Source organism: Brachionichthys hirsutus, chromosome 16, assembly GCF_040956055.1.
Source record: "Brachionichthys hirsutus isolate HB-005 chromosome 16, CSIRO-AGI_Bhir_v1, whole genome shotgun sequence".
In the NCBI taxonomy this organism is placed as follows: Eukaryota; Metazoa; Chordata; class Actinopteri; order Lophiiformes; family Brachionichthyidae; genus Brachionichthys; species Brachionichthys hirsutus.
This window is the reverse complement of record NC_090912.1, coordinates 11,127,394-11,148,069: the sequence shown is the minus strand read 5'-3', so window position 1 is coordinate 11,148,069 and position 20,676 is coordinate 11,127,394. Positions and strand designations below refer to the sequence as shown.

Here is a 20,676-nt window from a genome sequence, read left to right as displayed (position 1 = left end):
CACGACCCTTGAGACAAAAATGTCCATTTGTTCTACATAGTGTCCAAGAAAAGGTCACAGAGGGGTGATTTTTGAAAGGGGGGTAATTTGGGCTTAAATTTGAAAACCCATATTTCCCACCTCCTTTTGTCTGTCCGGCTGTTAGCAAGATAACTCAAAAAGTTCTGGACGGATCTGGATGAAGTTTCCAGGATTTGTCGGGAATGTTTCCAGGAACAGATGATTACATTTCGGTGATGATCCAGAAGAGATCCTGGATTCTGGATCACTTGGAACTATTTGTTAATATTGCAGTCAATGGAGATTCAAAATATTTTCCTCAATATCTCAGTTGATTATTTATCAATGTTTATGGAATTTGACACTGTCACGCAGGGTGGGGGGGGGGGGGGGGGGGCGTGTCTATCTCTCCAACTGGATCAGGTCCAGAATGAGGTCAGGAAAAATATTACATTTTACAGGTGGACATTTTGTCCACTTGAAGGGTCGTGAATTGGACTTTTTTTGTAACACAAGCGTTAAACTGTCCCCGGTTCCTCTCGGAGGACGTCCCGTTCTTCGTCTCCTCTGTTTAGCAGCAGCTACTTTTGTTTGATGGAGTGTTGCTGGTGATCCACTCGCATCCGTTCACCTGCAACCGTGAGCGGTGGAATGATGCGTCTTTGTTATCCAGGTAAACCTCGTCCACCTTCTGAGGACAGCGCTGAGCTCACGAAGAGACTGCAGCCAGAGGTGGACATGCAGCCGGAGGTGGACATGCAGCCAGAGGTGGACATGCAGCCGGAGGTGGAAATGCTGCTCACGAAGAGACTGCAGCCAGAGGTGGACATGCAGCCAGAGGTGGACATGCAGCCAGAGGTCGTCATCCAGCCAGAGGTGGACATGCAGCCAGAGGTGGACATGCAGCCAGAGGTCGTCATCCAGCCGGAGGTGGACATGCAGCCAGAGGTGGACATGCAGCCAGAGGTGGACATGCAGTCAGAGGTCATCATCCAGCCGGAGGGCGTTGGGACAAGGACAGAATGAACGCAGTGAGTGTCTTCGTGTGGGACACTATGTGTAGAAGAACCTTCTGACACGGGGAGATTATTCTCTGTCAGACTTGTGAGACAAGATAGTCTTTGTCCTTTGGTGTCTTTTCCCACAACAAAAGGTGAAGCGGTTTCACCTGAAGGGATCTGAGGTTGTTGGACAAAGACAATGAGTCCACCTGGACATTTAAGGTGGACTGATCGGGTTCGGGTGTGGCTTCGTGGCGTTTCTGCTCAGTTCTGTTGGTTCTGTCTCCGCAGGGTTCTGGGACAAGGAGCGGTGTCCCCACATCGTCCTGTTTGAACTGGAGTCCACCGGGTCTTCACCAGAACCCGATCCGATCAAAGATATCAGCGACGAGGATCCAGTGATCGATACTTATTGATTAGAGTCTAAACGGTGTCATTTAAATATTTCGGGGATTGTTCTCGTCTCTCTTCTCTGGAGACGTCAAACAGGATCTTTAAGACTGTCTTCATCCGACGTCCTTAGAACGTCCTCCATCATTACACTTTAACTCTTCGGCTGCTGGGTTGTTTGTGCTTTCCCTTTGTCCTATTGGTCCTCCTGGGGTCATGTGATCTGAGACGAGAGACATCTGACGGCCTCTAGAGTCGTCTCTGCTGTCCGTCCTCAGAAATCCTTCCTTTGCTTCCAGTCCTCCTGGAACCTGCGGCGGGACTCGGACACTAACGAGTCCGGAGGTGTCGGAGTAAACGGGCGTGTCTTTGTTCCTCCTGGACTCCGCCCCTCCCCCAGTGCTTCCTGTCTGTTCACGGATCACAATCACTTCCTGTGTTGTTAACGAGACGAAGGCTGAAGTCGTCCTGCTGGTTCCTTTCTTTAGACAGAAATTCTGCTTTACAATAAAATCCCACATTTCCCACCTGTTTCTTATTTGATTGTTCCGTCTCCAATCCCATGAATATTCCCAGTCCGGGTTTTCTGTTATTGGACTTCTGTGCTCGTCACAGATTGTCCATAACAAACACCATGTTCAAGCATAAGGGTGTCCATATGTGCACTTGGCACCAGGACACGCTCGGCCGCAGTTCGATGTTCGACTTTGTCGTCGTATCGCCGGACTTGCGGCCGCATGTCTTGGACACTCGGGTGAAGAGAGGGGCGGAGCTGTCAACCGATCACCACCTGGTGGTGAGTCAAATGGGGGAGGACGCCGGACAGACCTGGCAGGCCCAAACGTATCGTGAGGGTCTGGTGGGAACGTCTGGCAGAGTCTCCTGTCAGAAGGAGTTTTAACTGATGGGTGGAGATTTCCTCCATCCGCAGCGTGAAAGCGGAGAACCACGATCGATACACATTTCATCACAGCAACTGCAGCGATTGATTGATCAATGGCTGATGCACAGATACAAGCAGAATCTTTTTATTTTCAAACCTTGTTTGGGTTCAGGAGGCCTCCGTCGTGCACACAGGACAAACACGTTTCCTAACACAAGTGCTGATCTTTCACCAAACCAGAAGGACGTCCCCGTGCCGTGCTGCGGGGACACTGAAGTCTAATACATTGTGTGTCTCTCGCAGAGACGGGGTGGTTGTGTTGGTTTCCTCTCCGGTCTGCGGCTGTCAGAAGGTGAGCCGGCGGTGGGGGGGGGGCGTCTCCCTCACATGTTGGTGCTCATTCTGGTCTGGCTGTTGGCTGGTGTCAGTTCACCCTGGCCGCCTTCTCTGGGTGGCGACTGAGAAACAGACACGACAAAGGTCTTTGAGTATTTCATGTTAAAATGTCACTGACTTTTAGTCCAACATTTAATCCAACATAGCTCCCCACCCCCCTCATAAGATCCACAAACGAGACCCTGTGTTGAAGACAGACGGCGTCCTGCAGACATGCGGTACGGGGGTGGGGGAGCTGATGGCACCACAGAGCACCGGCTCAACAGTGACTCATTCCTCAGACGTTAACTCCGGACTGTCGTAAGCTCCGTTCTTGCCTCGGCTACTGCACTTTGGGCTCGTCCCTTCACCTGGAGACCGTCAGCAGAAACATTTTCTCTACCTTGACGTGGATCTGGTTGCGCAGCACTGCAGCCCGGAGGATCATGGCTTTGGCGCGTCTCTGGAACTCTTTGCCCATATGGAGCGACTTCTCAAACGTGGTGCTCCTCTGATCCACGTCCCTCGCATAAAGAATCTGTCAGCACATCAGAGAGTCGCTTTAGAACTGTCAGTTCAGAGATCGATTATTTGTTCCACTTTGCCTATCCACAGTGTTCTGAGTGATTTGACAAGGCTGCCCCAGAAGAGGGAGGAGCCAGCAGCAACTTAAAAAGCTTTCCTTTAAACACATGCATGGAAAAGTATGCTAGTGCTGCCATTTCATCTGAAGTCATGAGGTGTGTGTGTGTGTGTGCGTGCGTCACCTTGCTGTGGGAGTCGATCCGTGCATTAATGAGCCCCTCCAGAATGAGTTGGGTAAGCTCATCCTCTAGAGCTGCCACCGTGGTGTTGAAAGCTTGAGCCATCTTAGTCATGTCTGCCGACACGTAGGGGCTGAAATACTACACACAACAGACACACATCAGCAACACTACTACTACTACTACTACTGTACGTTCATCTTGTCCCGTCAGGGGTCGCCACAGAAAATCATCATCCTCCCTCACTACGTCCATGTCTCTTCTCTTGGGTCGTCCTCTAGTCCTGTTCCCTGGCAGTTCCATCCTCAGCATCCTTCTACCGATATAGTCCCTGTCTCTCCTCTGGACATGTCCAAACCATCAAAGTCTGGTCTCTCTGACCTTGTCTCCAAAACGTCTAACCTTCACTGTCCCTCTTTTTGTCTCACTTCTAATCCTGTCCAACCTGGTCACTCCCAAGGAGAACCTCAGCATCTTCATCTCCTTCACTTCTAGCTCCGCCTCCTGTCCTTTCCTGAGAGCCACTGTCTCTAAGCCATCCATTATGGCTGTCCTCACCACTGTCTCTAAGCCGTCCATCATGGCTGTCCTCACCACTGTCTCTAAGCCGTCCATCACGGCTGTCCTCACCACTGTTTCCAAGCCGTCCATCATGGCATGAGATTCAAAATGGGTGCATTGTTTGAAGACATTCTACACAATCCACGTGCCATTTTATTAAATATGGGGTTCCAATATTTTGTAAATGATCCCATTTTATTTCTATTTACATGTTTAAGTCCCAACTTTTTTTGGAATCAGGTAAAAATAAAAAAATACTTACCCAGTATTACTCTAGTAAAGTTTTAAAGTTCAACCATTCTAGTCATACTAAAGACCCCCATGTTTCTGACTGAACCTGAAAACCCAGCAAGAAGCTGCCGTCTCACCTGAATCAGGGCTCTGTTCCTGATCTGGCTGTACAGCGTTTTGACGTGTGGGGCCAGATACATGTCCAACAGGAGGTTATCCTGCAGGGAGCACAAACACGTCACGACTCAGCACCACCGTTTCCTCCTGCCGAGTTGGAACCAGCTTCTTCTTTGCTCTGCGCTAACCTTCATTTCATCCAGCAACTTGAGACAAGACGCATACTTGGACTCATAGAACTTGAAAATGATGTCACGGATCTGCGGCTCCAACTCGAGAAACAACTTAAAGGAGCTGGAAACAGATGATTAGTATAGACGTTTGCTCACTGCAGGCATAAAGGCGATACCGTTCCTGGAATAGAAGCGCCGACCTGCTGGAGATGACGTTACGCTGGAGCTCCTGCCTGTCAAACGTGGCCAACGCACACAAGCCTCCATACACAGCTACGTTACTCGGGGACAGCAGCTGCAGAGAACACACACAACAATGCGAAAATCATTCTGCCGCTAACGTTGGGGTTATCGAGGGCATCAAGCAGATCTCTAATTGGCTGCCACGAAGGCGGTCCTCCGTCAGCCCATCAGCACTCTGAGATGCCGTTGTCAGGAAAATCAAACACGAGTACGTTTTCAGTTCACTTCTGATAGAGATGTCCACAGTCAAAAATAAATGCTGAGCTTTCTGTTGTCTCAGTGAAGCTCAGAGCTCCCAGCAACGGTCAGCGTTTAACATACTATGTGATGGGGGGGGGGGGGGGGGGGCACCAGTGTCTTGGTGATTGGGATAGAAAGTTTCTCGCAGGAACATTCCAAGCCCTCCTGCATTGTGGAAGAATATAAAGGATAGAGGCTGATTTTATTCCATTTTTATTTCATTCTGATTAAACGTTGCTCGATGGTAATGAAACTGGCGCGGGTTAAAATCTCTCTGTTGTGCTTTCACGTTTGACAATGTAAATAACTTTTGATAACTTTTGTTTTTTTCTTACAGACTTCAGGAGATGCAAACATTTTCAGCATCTCAAGAAATGTGAATATCATGGAAAGTTGCCTTAACTTCCCATAAAGTCGTTCAAACAGTGAAACTTTCCTGCGTTTTAGACCTAAGTGTTGTTTTACCTGTAGGCCATAATGATCAAAATAAAGAAAGGATTCAAATCATTTAGTTTACACGTAATGAGTCTAGAATACACACTTTTTTTTTACGATACTCTACTCTTGAGTTGCACCTGTGCACGTTGTGACGTCAGCACTCACCTCTGGACAGTCACAGTGATCAAAAGACGCCTGCAGGAAGCACTTGGCGGCCGGCTTGTATTTGCGCGAGGCTAACTCAGCCAGACCTGAATCAACAACACACAACGAAAGGCGTGAGACACACAACGGGCAGTGAAGAGAGTTATTTTCGACAGAACATCTCTCAGCGTAGCCGCAGGTCCTCTGTCGGTCCTCAAGATGGCGCCCACAACAAAAACGTCACGTGACTGAAACCCGTGAACAGCAGAGGAGGGGGCGTGTCACGCCGTTTCCACTCTGGCAGCAGTTACTAGCTGAGCAGGAACTGCAAACTATTCTATGGAGCCACTGCTGAAGACGGTAGAAGGTGCGTTCACACGGACAAAATGTCCTTAATCCGATCAGAGTTCGGAGTAAAATTATGATCGGATGCACCGTGTTCATGGACGCTAAAAATATATTTTTAGGGTTTAAACAAAACATCGCTCCGTGCTTTTCTGCTTGAAAGAATAATCCGATTTGGGTGTGTACGTGGAGCATTTGTATTCCGATGAGGCTTTTAATCAGATTCAATGTGTCCATGTAAACGCGCCTGGAGTTGCTGCCTCTTAGACCCGAGACTTTAATGGGTGTGCATCGTGTTACCTGCAGCACACTTTAATTTGGTGAGCACTCCTTGATTCTGGCTGTCCCGCTCTCCTCTTTGCTGAAACAAAGAAACATGCATCAGTTGAAGGAATCCTCCTTCTTTGAGTTAAGCTCTCAGTCTGCCGAAGCTAAATATACAAACGCATCAACATTATGGTCGGAAATTGTCGCCACATTTCAACAAACAATTCACCCAAAAATCCAGTCAGTTGACCAAAGCATTACAGCCGGCGCCTAAACGGCTGCTGTGGTCGGTGCGACTGTGGGGTACACCCTGGACAAGCCGCCAGTTCATCACAGACAGACAATCATTCACACCCACGGACAAGCTAGCGTCACCAATCCACCTAATATTCCTGTTTTCGGTGGAAGAATACCGGAGAACCCGGAGAGAACCCACGCAGCCGCGGGGAGAACGTGCATGAAAGGCCCCAAGTCAGATTCAAACGTGCAACCTTTTTGCTGCGAGGCAACAGCGCTGTCCACTGCGCCACCGTGCTGCCGCAATCAAAGTCCCCACAGGTAACTGCGGAGCTTCTGCACTGTAAACTAGAACAATCTAGACTCTAGAGGGCGCTGGAAGCATTTTCTGATTCAGACGAGATCAGCAGAACTCAGACGAAACCTCTAACCTGGTCTGGAAGTTGCATTTAGAGCTTTGGATTCAAGTCAGCTGTGAAAAGCATCACGCATTCAGGTTTCCTGTCATTCCATATTTATTTTCTGTTCTCTAGCAGCCATCTTCCTTTATTTGTTCAGGACTAAAAGCTGCAACGTTTTTCTGTGAAACTTCAGACATTTCTCGGAGACTGCTTTCTGTGGATATGAGGCTGAATAGTAACGAAGACCATTCTCATTTCTTGATCAGTCTAGATGCTGGAGGATGACCTCTGACCTCTGCTGTGTGACAGCGGCGCTCACCTCCGCTATCTCCGGAGTGGATTCCGCCTTGTTGACGTAGCTCAACACGTGTGACCAATTCTGGAGGTAAACGCTAACCTGCGGGCGGAGAACAGAAAGCGGCTCCTCAGATTCTTTTGCTGGAACCCAAAAGTGTTTTCTACTCCACTATCGTCTCATCCTGCTGGACCTTGATGACGTTCAGACACATGTTGATGACGTGTTTAGCACTAGTGCAGTAGTCTCTGGCTCGAGAGTAGCACTTCAGGGCGTTACTGAGGTCGCCACAGTCCAGGTAATGGTCCCCCAGGTCATCGTGGCCCCTCCTGAAGGAGGAGGGACAGCGGGAGATGAAGAGGCGTCGCCTGCACTGCCTATCAGCGCACGGTAGCAATAGAGGAGTATTTTTCCATACTTAAAACCACTCAACACTCTCCTCCAGCAGCACAAATGTTCTGTTACCGATATAAAGTAGAAAGTCCAAACACAAACCAGAATATGCAGATCCTTCTACGCCTCTTACATGCCCCTCCCCCATGTGTTTTTGCCTAATCAATGATCCTGACAGATCTAAAATCATGGCCAACCCTCCCTGCGTCGCCGTACCTGATGCTCTCTTTAATGGAGTTGCCCTTGTAGTTTTTGAGATCGGTATCCAGCTTCTCCAGTTTGAGCAGCGCTTTCTTCCTGGTGGACTCGGCCCAGGCCGAGTCCAGAGGAGGAGGAACGACACCGCCTTCAGGTACTGTGTCCGGTACACCCGGCACCTCCCTTACACACACACAAAAAACACGTTCAAAACACACAAATCAAATAAGAAGCTTAGACTCATTTCCCAACGCAAACACCAGGTCTGCTTTGCAGTCCAGAGATCTCCCACAGGTCAGCGACCATAATACCGTGTGGCCTCTGAGAGCTTGCGGTGAATGTCTTCATAGGTGTCGACGTTGAAGGTCCTCTGGACGAAGGTGAGGGCCATCTTCAGGGCTTCCACTCTGAGCTGAGGGCAATGCTCAGCAATAAACTGAAGCCTCTCAATACGCATGAGCCCACTGTAACTGGTTGCATACTGCTCCAGGTCCTGCACAGAAGGAAACGGGCTTCAGGGAACAATCCCAAAGGCGGCGAACAGGCAGAGGAGAAGCAATGAAGATGTTGATGCAAGCAAGATGCAAGTCATCAGATTCCCAGCAAGCCATTATTGTCCTTACACCAAGAGGAGAACAAAGAGACATAATGAGACAAACTTTTGCAGAACATCAAAGTGGAAAGCCGAGTTATTGTCAACTGGCCCACTGAGGTTCTGCCTGCGTGTGAAATCACGGCAGTTTGCAGCGCTGGGAAATGACAACGTCAAATCTGCTCAGATTCACCACTGCCTCACTCCTACATCAATTTGGACACATTTTGTTTTCAACATTTCATTAAAACTACAATTACAACGCTAAAATAAATGACCATGTAATTAATTGTAAAAACAAACAACCCCCCCCCCCCGCCCCAATTCTATCTGTGTGCAACAGTTTAAAAACCCATTTTTAATAAACCACAAATATTCAACAAGCTAATAAACTACAGGATGATGATGTTACTTGGTAGCGCTGTGCATCCTGTGAAACAGAGCGTCTGACAGTCAGTCAGGTCAATACCAGTGTTGGGTTCTCCACTATGTAGTTGGATTCTGGAGCATTCTGCTGGTCCTCCTGAGGATCTGCATCAATCTGCATGGGCTCCACAGACCCCTGAAATAATAATAATAATACGAAATTAGGGGAAGGTTTAGCAGAACTGTGAAATATGATCTGCATGATAGCTGAATAAAATTGTTTTAATATATATTTAATCTCATTTTTGACACAAGTATAACCTAAAACTTTTCTTGCTTAAAATCTGGCACAAATAGACCCAGCAAATTGTCCAAAATGTACATGTTAACATTATTGACGTGAAGTGAAAACTGATATTGAGCACAAAGTGTTGCTCAACACGAACACGCACGCTTTATCATCAGAAACAGAGAAACAGCTGCCAGCTAATATGCCGTTCAAAATAGCTGCTAGCACAAAAAGGCGATTCTAGCTGCTCTCCTTAGAGCTAACGTGATAACTGCTAATAACAGAAGCGCGTCCATCATCACTAGGATAGCTTAAACTTAACATGGGGACATGTATCTGACTAAAACCCAAAACATCGCGTCTTCCGTTTCCCCGTGTGTCCTGTTAGGGTCCTCCGGGTATCATCACGGCTAATGTTGTTAGCCTACGAGGCCTTCTGTTAGCTGCTAGCCTTCCGTTTCGAACATCGGAAAGAACAAAGCTGCAACGAGAGACTTGCCTGGAAGTTGAATACTTGGACAGGCAAAGGCATCTTTCTGATTCCTGACCACTGTGCCGATGGGAAAATATATTATTAGGAAATTAACTTGCAGGACAGCTAACCGGAACAAGAGAGTCGATCGTCAGCGAGCTTCCGCCTCTCTTCTTCTTCCTCTTCTTTTTTCTTTCAGCACCTGCCGTCCACGGAGTCGCATTACTGCCATCTGCTGGATCAGCACAGCTACATCTGGAGCTGTCCAGTGCTGATCCTGAAAGTGGCGTCTTTTCCGTGGCATTGACTCGGGGAATGTTTTATATATTTCCCACTTTGGTTGGTTTTTTTGGTTTCTGCATGTCCATGACAAGACAAGGTGGTGGCTTTTTGGTTTTGCTTTTATTTTGTATCGATTATCTTTGTTCCTGCGTGATGATTGCATTTGAATGGAACTTTTCCACATTATTAGATGTGCTAATTTATTCCCATCCCAAACTTTGGTTCATACTTATGATTTTTCTCATTTACAGTGTGGCTTTATCTCTAACAATTTTTAAGTTACAACCTTTTAAAAAAGCGATATCAAAACTGAATATTTTATTATAATTAGTGGTGGCTAAAGAATAAATAGTTATTTAACAGCATGTTAAGGAGTAGTTACATTTATTTTACATTAAACGACATTACATTTAGTTACATTTTTACTGTGTTACGGTTCACATTTGGCCTTGAGGGCAAACATAACGCTAATGTAGCCCTTGGAGAAAATGAGTTGGACACCCCTGCTCTACTAGGTCACCTAGAACGAGGCTCACCTGGGCTTGGTCCACCTTCTTTATGGTCCTTATTCTCAGGCTAAGCCTGTAATGTCTGAGCATGGATGAGGCTTTGTTTTGTTCAGCGTGCGTCGTTGATACAAGCCTCGCTACACGCTTCAGAGCTTCACACGCTTTGCTTGTTGATTAGTGCTTCTTGTGAATTACGGTTTCTCCCATCATCTACCGTGACTTGGGATGGCAACAAAATGTAACTGACACTGGCTCAAGTGTCATCATTGAAACGGCATTTGGCTTGCTGTCAAATTGCGGGTCGACTGTCCCGTAGTCTGAAGCAATCCTTTTAGCTTTGGTGTTGGTCGTCCTTTAATTAGTATCTCCTGCTTTGATCCAGTTTAGTCCAGTTTAGAAAATTCCTTCAATTTAGATATGTAATCCTTCATTTTGAAATAAAGTCCAAGCAACGAGAAAACAATTACTGGATGGCTGCACTTGACTTGCTGTTAGTTTGCTAATACTACATCCTCTTCTATTGTTTGGCGCCAAGGAGTGCGCCAACTGGAGAACTGCGTGCCTCACTCTGCAGCAGTTTAACGACGCTCAGCACAAGAATACGTTACACACTAATTGTATTATTAAAGATCATACAATATAATATGAATTTTAATAAAACAAATACATGATTTTTATGATGACAGGTGAGGCACCCCCTCCCCTGCCTCCCCTGACTGCACGCTACTGGCTGCCTGTCATTATACACTTGTCCAGTAGGTAGTGTTGTGAACACCACAGCAGAAATGAACCCTTTCTCGAACCTATTGGCTCGAGTGGTTCAATGCCTCACGAGGCTTCATCTCACCATAACTAGAATCCAGGAGCGCAACTTTAATGTTTCCTGCAGACAAATCAGAATCGGACAGGCAGGAGATGAGTTCCAGGAAACCGGCAGAGTTCACAAAGGAGGTCATCAGATCAGGCAGACAAATCCAGAGGAGCAGGCAAACAGACAAAACCCCAAAAAACAAGCAGGGCAGGGTTCCATAATCAGGATTAGAGTGCTGGAGAGTAGGAACAAGTCACTGACAATCTGGCAGAGGGCTGGGCAGAATATAAATGCAGTGGGCTGATGAAGAGACGAGCAGCAGGTGTCCAGAGCAGCACAGGTGACGTGCATGAGCTGATGACGGGTGTGGCAAGCAAGATTAGAGCAGGAGGGTGGAGCTACATGGAGCAGGAGGGCGGAGCTACGTGGAGAAGGAAGCTCTGGCCGGTTTCCTGACAGAAAGTATAGGCTCCATAAAAAATAGAAAAATGCGTAAAGCACAAACAACAAAGAAAGAAAAAAAACTAAATTAGGGAAAGAGTTTTGACAAATTTGACCATGCTGTCCTTTTTTGATGACATTACATTTATAGAAAGTCAAACTTTGGTCTTAAGAGTACCTGATGTACCTGAAATAGTAACATGTTCGATTAAAGCATTTATCTGCATCCAGTCTAGCTAGCTCTGCAGCACCAGTATTAAGCCCTCCCCACCCACCTGCCACAGCTAACATTGATCGATTTGCTCCTTTAATCACTTTACACCAAAATAACAACATTATTTCCCCACAAATTCATCCAGGTTCACAATGTTCCCTGCGTATATCAGGGAATTAAGGCATCCATGCATCTTCCTCCTGCTTCATCACTGTGATGCGTATTCCTGATTCCACCCCCCCCCCCCGCAGGCCTCTCTCCCTGTCCTACTTATTTTTCTTTTCTTCGGTCCATTATCTCGGCAGTCTTTGCTCACCCATCATCTCTTTCATCTCTCTTTCTCTGTCCTCATTCCTCTTCTGCCTTTATTTTTCATCCTTGCCATATCTTTTTATCACACACGCAAACGTGTGTGTGTATGTGTGTGTGTGTGTGTGTGTGCGCGTGCAAACATAATATACCCAAGGCATTTCAAGCATGGCATAAAAGTGCTGAAAAAACAGTGAAATTACAAAATGTATGTTACGAACAACGACTGCATCAACTCCAGCCGCTGCACCGATCCGTCTGTCAACCTCATGCTGCATCCTCCCCTCACACAGACAGAGACGATTATTATTATATTGTTGTGCATAAATTATCTGTAATTATATAAGATGATATTTGACGATATGTTGTCTTAAGGCTCAGGGACTAAAAATGCAGAGACACAGGTAGATGAATTCAGAAACAGTCTTTCACTCTTGTAAGATACAAACTGAAGAAGTCACGGGACTGGCTGGCATCCAAAAACCAGTAACAGAAAAAAGAGAACAATAAAAAAAAACTAAAGCTACTCAAGCGCTGGCTGGAAGCTGAACAGAAACAAGCGGGAAAAGTTCAACATCCACAGAGAGCAGGAGAAAAACAGTTAAAGCGGCGTAGCAGGAGGCACCGACGTGAAGCTCGCTGGCGCAGGTGTGGTGGCAGATGGGAGGCTTTACGAGGAACAGGTGCGTCCGGGGCGCCAGCCGATCCCACCTGCTGCAGGTCGTGGAGCAAGGCACAACAGAACACAGGTGAGCGAGGGAAAACGAGAGAACTGCAGGCAAGGCAGACCATCAGAACATGTTGGACCGCCCTCATGGGGCTGAGACAATCAAGCTATACTGAATCCACACATGTTTGAGGAGCGATTCAGTCGATGTTTAGCTGTAAAGCCCAAATCATCATCACCTCTAAATCAGGTATATTGTAATGTCTGTGATTTCTGTCTCTCAGCCATTATTCACTACAACCGGCCGCCGCGGCCATTTGTCTGAAACTGAAGGAAACCTTGTTGATCGAAACATGCAGCTAATTCCATTTTCATATTCTGAACAGATATTTTGTGGGGTAAAACTCATGTCACTATAGTAACTATACTTCATATTTGTAAAATATCGTATCATTTTAAAATTTAAATGTTTGCCATCCAGTAAAAATACCTGTTTATATCAGGATATCCGAGACGAAAACGTCTCCCTCTGAGGCAAACAAAGCCTGGATGTCAGTTGGTCCAAAGGGACAATGAACCGACGCACGCATCAGAGACCACCAAGGATTGGTTCCAGAAGAAGTCCTTGATCATTCAAGATCATTCCATGGAATCCACAGACAATCTGTGGTGAAGAAGGTGCAGAAAATACTAATATGGTCACGTTACATGGCTTGGCCAATCAGTGCTGCGGGGAATTTAGTGCGCTCAGTATTCAGTCCTATCGGCATGATTTTATTTTATTTTTTTATTGAAAGACAAGTCAATACAAAACATTAAACAAAATAAATACACACAATAAGCTTTCCAGGGGGAGAATCTGCGTGACTTCAATGCCAAGTTGAGCAGCTCTAGTCTCACTCCGGGAAAAACAAAGGAAGACTTTTTGAAGCTACATGGAGAATTGTTATTGCTAAGAAACCCTGGAATGTTTAATACCATTTGTTACAACATATCTATGAGAGCAATCCTTTGAGGATGCTGGACATAAGAACAAAGAAAAGGAACAGACTTTGCTGTGAACATGACATGAGAGCGGCACCAAGGTGAAGCCACGCACCTGAACTCTCAAAGGCAGCAGCAGAATCACTCTGATTGGCCGGTTTGTAATTTCTAGTGAGTTCATGCACGGTTCATTTTGTGCACCATTAAAAAATCTAAATTAGTTAGATTAGATTTTTCAACAAAGCTTATTGAATCAATATGAGTTAGAAACCTGTTTATTGTTTGGGGGTGTATTTCAAGACCCAAATTATTCACATTTGCTTTCGGATTCAATATTTTATTTTTAACACAATCACAAATCTTTGTTGGTCTGTTGGGTCTAAAATGAATAAACCCAGAGAGGCCTTGCACCGAAGAGACGAAACGAGGCAGAACTGTAATTATTAGATTTATTAAAGACAGCTGTCGGCCGGGAGGGATGGAGAGACGGAGTAGTTAGCTGCGTTCGGCTCACCAACGCACTCCACCTCCTCCTGGTCAGCACACAGTTTATAAGCATTACGCACACACATGGATATCAAGAAGAACAGAGTGGCTCTGTTCTCTGCTACTGATTGATGTATTATTGATAAGCACCTGGCGAAGAATGATTTGACAAACATAGGCTATTGAAGATCAGGAATACACAATGGAGTGCTTTGTCTCCACTCAGGCTGCAGATAAGGACTTCAGCCTTGGGCAGATAGCTTGGAACAGCACGAGGTGTTCCCTTCTCCCACCTCAGCAGTTAGTCGCCCAGGAGAAGAGAAATTGACACAGGGGGGGGGGTTTGAGCATTAAAAGAGGATTATACACAGATGTTCTGAGAAATACACAATATATTGAACGATCTGTTTAAGCTACTTCACATTTCCCCCTGTTGTGGATTTGGAAGACATCCGTGAATACAACACCAAATGGCTTTCCGTAAACACTTCATTAACAAATCAACAACAGTTTGCCCATCATCAGGATGTGGCGAAAACCCCCAATAGGGAAAAATTCCACATCTCCTCTACCGCTTGGTAGCAAGAACCTCATGGTCTGACAATGGACCAAATCTGAAGTATTAAGGAAAAGACAGAGACGGTTAAACATCAGTGTCTGCGTGTACGTCAGGCACAACAGCATCATAGTCATCCACTTGGATGAGATTATACTGATACATCTGGGCAACAAACATTCGTGAGATTAACCGTTTGGACAGGGGGATTACACAGCAAGAACAGAGAACACAGAGAAATAAAAAAATCAATACTATGGCAATGAAAGGGCCTAATATTTTAAGGAGAACCTGATACCATGACCCTGAAAACAGCCAGTCTAACCAGCCTTCTTCAACTTTGTCCTCCCGTGACATAGTGTCCCTTAGGTTTTTCATGGTGTGCATTACGTCTACAATAGTTTGGTTCTCATCGGGAATATATGTGCAACAGTGTTCACCAATCATAGCACAAACACCTCCTTGTGGGGCTAAGGCCAAATCAACAGCCATTCTTGTTTGTAGGGCCATAAGACGGGTGGCCGTAATAACTTTATTCTGAGCTTCACTCATGATAATGGAAGCATTGACGAAACTTTGGAATCTGTAATCTATGGTTTCAAGTCGAAGGCCAATTTTTCCTACCCCTATGTTTGGGAAGAAAGCATGCGTAACTCGGTCTCCTGGAGACCAATACCTGTGTTGGTAGGGGACATTGCTACCCCAGATCGGATCATGTTCTTCAAAGGTAACAAAGCGCTTGGTTCTACTAGGTGTAGGCAGGTTGGGATGTACTACGGCTGTGACAATGTAAGTATGATCTGAAACTGCGACAGGTGTACATATGGCAGTGACGTTAGTCGGCAGTTGCATATATGCTTTCCATCCACACATCCACCAGATTCCATCCAATGGTTCAGGAATCTGATCATGTGGCACATGTGTGGTGAGGTTACAATGTTTACTGTCTACTGATGCAATGGGAGTGTTACCAGTTCCTGTCAAGTGAACACAAAGTGGAAAGCAATACGTGTCATCCCCAATGTCATTACACTGAGCTAAGTGTGTTTTGTCCAATGTTACTCTAAAACCTGTGATTGTGGCTTTTGTAAGTACAGATAAGCGTTTGTGGGTCAGAACTTTGGCTGGAGAAAAGGTTTCATTTACAGCCTTCAAGGCATTCATGTAGGAAAAGGGTGTGGCATATAGGGCTGGTTGCCCCGCTGAGTGGGGTAAAAGTGAACACACGTAGCACCCGGAAACATTATTTTCATGTGCTGTCATGTTGGCATACTGCCACCAAGTGTTGGCTGCAAGCGGGTGCGCATGTCCTTCATCATCCGCATGATTGTTCCAGGTGTACATAGGAGTTTCAGACAGTGACACCTGGCTCGGTTGGTTAGAGTTTTTGGGTGTCACATGGCGTTCTTTCTCTGGTAAGTTAGTGTTACCTCCAATGACTGCGGGGGCTGATTTGGGTTCAAGGATACAAACTTGAATAGGGAAGACTGGATCAGGACCGTCCGCCCACGGGCAGAGGGATACCTGCAGACATCCCTGTGTAGCAGTGTTCACAGTTAGTACAATGTGTGTCTTATTTCCGGTGACGGCCGGAATTTCCTGTAGATATTGTTGGGCCAAGGAGGACAGTTTCCAGTTCGTCACCCCTTGACCTACCATCAGGAACACGTCGTCCCACCCATTCTCATACGAGTTTCCAGTCCAGGTGTTGGGGGGGATCCCGACGTACCACCGGTAGATGTTGTACTTTCCTCCATGAATAATGGGTCTGAAGACTCTGACGGAGGGTATGTCGTAGTAACACCTACTGCACCTTGTTTGGAGGCCCTGTAAGGGGATGACCAGGTCAGCTGTACCAGGGCCTTGAGGGGCACAGAAGGTGTAGGCTTGTAGTGTTGTGGTGGGGACGGGCCATGCTGGGCATTCGCTTCTTGCCGTCTCTGGGCCCCAAATCTGGGTCTTTGTGGCGTCCGTGGTGATGATTAGCCACAGGTTGATCCCCCAGAGAATCTGGAGAGGAGACATCCTTGCGGGTGCAGGAGTTGGTGTGACCTTAGTTCAGTTCGGTGACCTTTTTGCAATGACTTTGGTGAATCCAGGTGTCCCTTTCAGCGATTTTCAATGCTGTGGGGGTGGTGATGAGGACCTTGAAGGGGCCTTCCCAACGTGGGCTCGACCAGGCCTTTCGTTTCACCACTTTCACCAGGACCAAGTCACCGGGGGTCACCGTCTCCTGCACAGAAGAATCAGAAACAACAGGCAGATTATTTGTTCTAGAGACAATTTTTTTCTCTAAACAGTGTACAGAGCCACTCTGTTAGTGGGTCTGCCACTCCTGGTTTGTCTGACCATGATTGTCCTTCCCATAAGGGGAGATGGAACGGTCTGCCGTGTACGGCTTCAAACGGCGTGATGCCTGTGTTGTTTGGTGTGATTCTCATGTATGTTTTTACCAATGAGAGACATTCAGGCCATGGTTTGTTTGTTTCTTCCATGGTCTTTTTTAGCCTTAGTTTGATTGTGCCATTAGTTCTTTCTACCAAACCTGCACTCTGTGGGTGGTATGCACAATGATGTTTAAGTGTGATACCCAAATGTGTTGCCATGTTTTGTACTACATCATTAACAAAATGGCTCCCATTATCACTCCACAGGATCCTAGGGATGCCATGTTCTGGTATGATGTGTTTGCAGATGGTTTTGGCCACTGTGAGTGCGTTTGCATGTTTGGACGGCACTATCTCTACCCACTTGGTAAGTGAATCGATTAACACCAAACAGTACTTGTACTGGCCACTCCTGTTGAGTTCAATAAAGTCCATATGAACAACTTCAAATGGATACGTGCCAGTGGGACATTTCCCTCTCTGCGGCCTGATATTGCCTTGTGCATTGTGACGACTGCACACTATACAAGACCTACAAAAAGTTTTAAAATAGGTTTGTAGGCCCAGTGGTACTGTGAATGCCTGTTCCACCACTGCCATCATCCCCCCTGTTGAGACATGGGCTTTCCCATGACTCAAAGTAGCCACAGCTTGGAATAGGCTTCGGGGAATGACAGGTTTGTTGTTTTTGTGATAGAGTCCTTCTTGGGTCTTGACAATGTCTTGTGAGGACCACAATGTTTTTTCTCTATCAGGGGCGTTGTTTTGCATATCTATGAGCACTTGTGTTGGAATGTGGTGCTGGTCGTTGTCTGTGTCAACCACCAGTTGGGCAGTTTTTTCGGTGGCAGCCTGTTTTGCTGCCTGGTCTGCTCTGGCATTTCCTAACGAGACAGAGTCTTTAGATGACGTGTGTGCTTTGCATTTACACACAGCAATCTTGGCAGGGAGCAACACTGCTGCTAGTAGGTCTGTGAGCAATTGTGCATGTTGGACTGGGCGACCTGTTGATGTCTTCATGCCTCTTCGTGCCCACATGGCTGCGAAAATGTGTAGAGTTGAGTGAGCATACTGGCTGTCTGTCCATACAGTCACTGCTTGTTTTTCGAACAACTTGCATGCTTCTGTGAGGGCAATAAGTTCTGCTGCTTGGGCTGACATGTTGCCAGGTAGTCTTCCTTTTTTCAATGTCTGTGTTGATGTGACTACTGCATATCCTGTATTTGTGTTTCCATACTGATCTTTGCTGGACGAGCCATCCACGAACACTGTTTGTCCTTCTGTCAGAGGTGTGTCTAACAGATCCATTCTTGGTTTGCAGATTTCTTCTGTGGCCTCTGCACAGTTGTGTGGTGTGCCATCATCTTCAGTGGGGAGCAGGCTGGCCGGATTCAATGTGCAGCACCGTTTTACTGTCAGGTGGGGTTGGGACAGCAAAACTGCTGTTAACCCTAAGTGTCTGGCAGGTGAAAGGAATGACATCGTAGTTTGTGTTAACAGTATATCTACCGAATGTGTTACCAACAAGGTTGTTGGATGGTACAGTACGAGTTCTGCTGATTGTTGAACCGCCATGGCTGCTGCACACACCGCTTGGACACACTGGGGTAAGGCTCTGGCTACTGAATCTAATTTCTTAGAGTAGTAGGCTACTGGTCTTTGTTGTGCTCCTTGCTGTTGTAGGAGTACAGATGTCATAAAACCATTTTTGCAGTCCACCGTTTGTGTGAATGGTTTACTGTAGTCTGGTAGGCCCAGGGCTCCTGTACCTGTGATCTTCTGTTTGATCTGTTCAAATTTTTCTTCCGCTTGCTCCTGGTCCAATCGCGTCCTCCTCTTCGTCTATGGGGGTGTCTCTTGAGGCTCCTCCTCCGCTCGGTCGGGCTCCAATCACTTCCTTTTTTCCGTCATTTTCTCTTTGGTCGGCCGCTTGTTCACCTCTTCTCATTTTCACACCAGTCTCTTCATCGCTCTTCACTTTCAGTTGATAGACTTGCTTTGCCTTTTTTTCTTGTAGACTTTTGGCTCTCTTCACACTTTGCGCAATCCACACGTCAATGGCACAAAGTTGTTTTTCAATCTCTTCAGTCTTTTTTCCTTTCTTTACCAACTTCTTCCGTTTTTCCACTAAACAACGCTTCACTTCCTCCTTATTTCCTAAATCCTTCAGGGAAGGATGGAATTCATACTTTTTCACCCATGACTCCACCCATTTACATGCATTGGAGTCAAATCCGCCAATAAACTTTAAATCTGGATGATCCTGGATCTCTCTCCTCAATGATTGACCCATATTGTCAACTCCAAATCACCTCCACACAAGCACTATTCCAGGACCACGTCCCAAGCGAGCATATGATCCCAGGGCCGCGCCCTTATCAGCTTCACTCACCACCACACACACACACACACACACACACACCCCGCTGTTTTATTACTCCCAAGCAGTCCAACACAATATCTTTATACATTCATTCTGGTGCACCTCCATTCATGCTCAAACAATAAAAGCACGTTTTTGCAAATACGGTTTGATTTTTTAAAGACCGGTCCCTTAATTGATTTTTCCCAGACGTTTGATCCCTTTAATTATACCTAAAAACATTTAGTGTATTGAATTACTCCTAATAAGGCCTTGTAATTCCTTAAACGTCTGGATTATTTATTTGCATTGGAAGTGTGTGGACATAATCATAGTAAATATAATATTTATTCACTGATCCACTGGAAGTGTGTGGACATAATCCCAGCAAATACAATATTTATTTACCGATCCCTTAATTTACTCTACCCAGACGTTTGATCCCTTTATTTATACTAAAAACATTTAGTATGTTGAATTACTCCTAATAAGACCTTGTAATTCCTTAAACGTCTGGATCATTTATTTAGTAGCCATGGACTTACATATGGGCCTCTGCCCTTCCTGTTTGTGCACAGTCTCACAACACTTCCTGCTTTAATTTCACTTCCCTGTTTTTAAGTAAGTTGGAAAAAATGTTACGTATTAAATACCAGCAATACCTGTAGTCACCCGATGCAAGCCTGGTTCTTGGGACCCGTTGTCCGGGCGGGCAGCCGGCGCCGGAAGGGGGAGGCCCGTCCCCTTCAATGGGGAGACGCTGTATACAGATTTCGTGGTGTCCTCGGTCCAGCGGCGGTCGTCCGTCCAGATGTGGGTCCCGGGTTTCGGCACCAATTAATGTTGGGTCTAAAATGAATAAACCCAGAGAGGCCTTGCACCGAAGAGACGAAACGAGGCAGAACTGTAATTATTAGATTTATTAAAGACAGCTGTCGGCCGGGAGGGATGGAGAGACGGAGTAGTTAGCTGCGTTCGGCTCACCAACGCACTCCACCTCCTCCTGGTCAGCACACAGTTTATAAGCATTACGCACACACATGGATATCAAGAAGAACAGAGTGGCTCTGTTCTCTGCTACTGATTGGTGTATTATTGATAAGCACCTGGCGAAGAATGATTTGACAAACATAGGCTATTGAAGATCAGGAATACACAATGGAGTGCTTTGTCTCCACTCAGGCTGCAGATAAGGACTTCAGCCTTGGGCAGATAGCTTGGAACAGCACGAGGTGTTCCCTTCTCCCACCTCA

At 46.3% G+C, this 20,676-nt stretch overlaps 1 protein-coding gene and 1 long non-coding RNA gene across 2 annotated transcripts; one reads left to right on the top strand and one right to left on the bottom strand.

Annotated features, from left to right (window-relative positions):
• The first annotated feature begins 969 nt into the window (after positions 1–969).
• On the top strand, positions 970–1,918 carry LOC137905889 (uncharacterized). Its single transcript, XR_011105862.1, has 2 exons — positions 970–1,031; positions 1,293–1,918. It is a non-coding gene; the product is annotated as an uncharacterized lncRNA (long non-coding RNA).
• A 497-nt stretch (positions 1,919–2,415) lies between these two features.
• On the bottom strand, positions 2,416–9,475 carry LOC137905322 (COP9 signalosome complex subunit 1). Its single transcript, XM_068749547.1, has 14 exons — positions 9,443–9,475; positions 8,758–8,850; positions 8,008–8,189; positions 7,715–7,879; positions 7,299–7,434; positions 7,130–7,207; positions 6,206–6,266; positions 5,582–5,667; positions 4,696–4,790; positions 4,511–4,616; positions 4,343–4,423; positions 3,417–3,554; positions 3,053–3,187; positions 2,416–2,732 (listed from the first exon to the last, which is right to left on the bottom strand). The coding sequence occupies exons 1-14, from the start codon at positions 9,473–9,475 to the stop codon at positions 2,658–2,660; spliced, it is 1,464 nt and encodes a 487-aa protein (XP_068605648.1). The 3' UTR covers positions 2,416–2,657.
• Between the last annotated feature and the right edge of the window lie 11,201 nt (positions 9,476–20,676).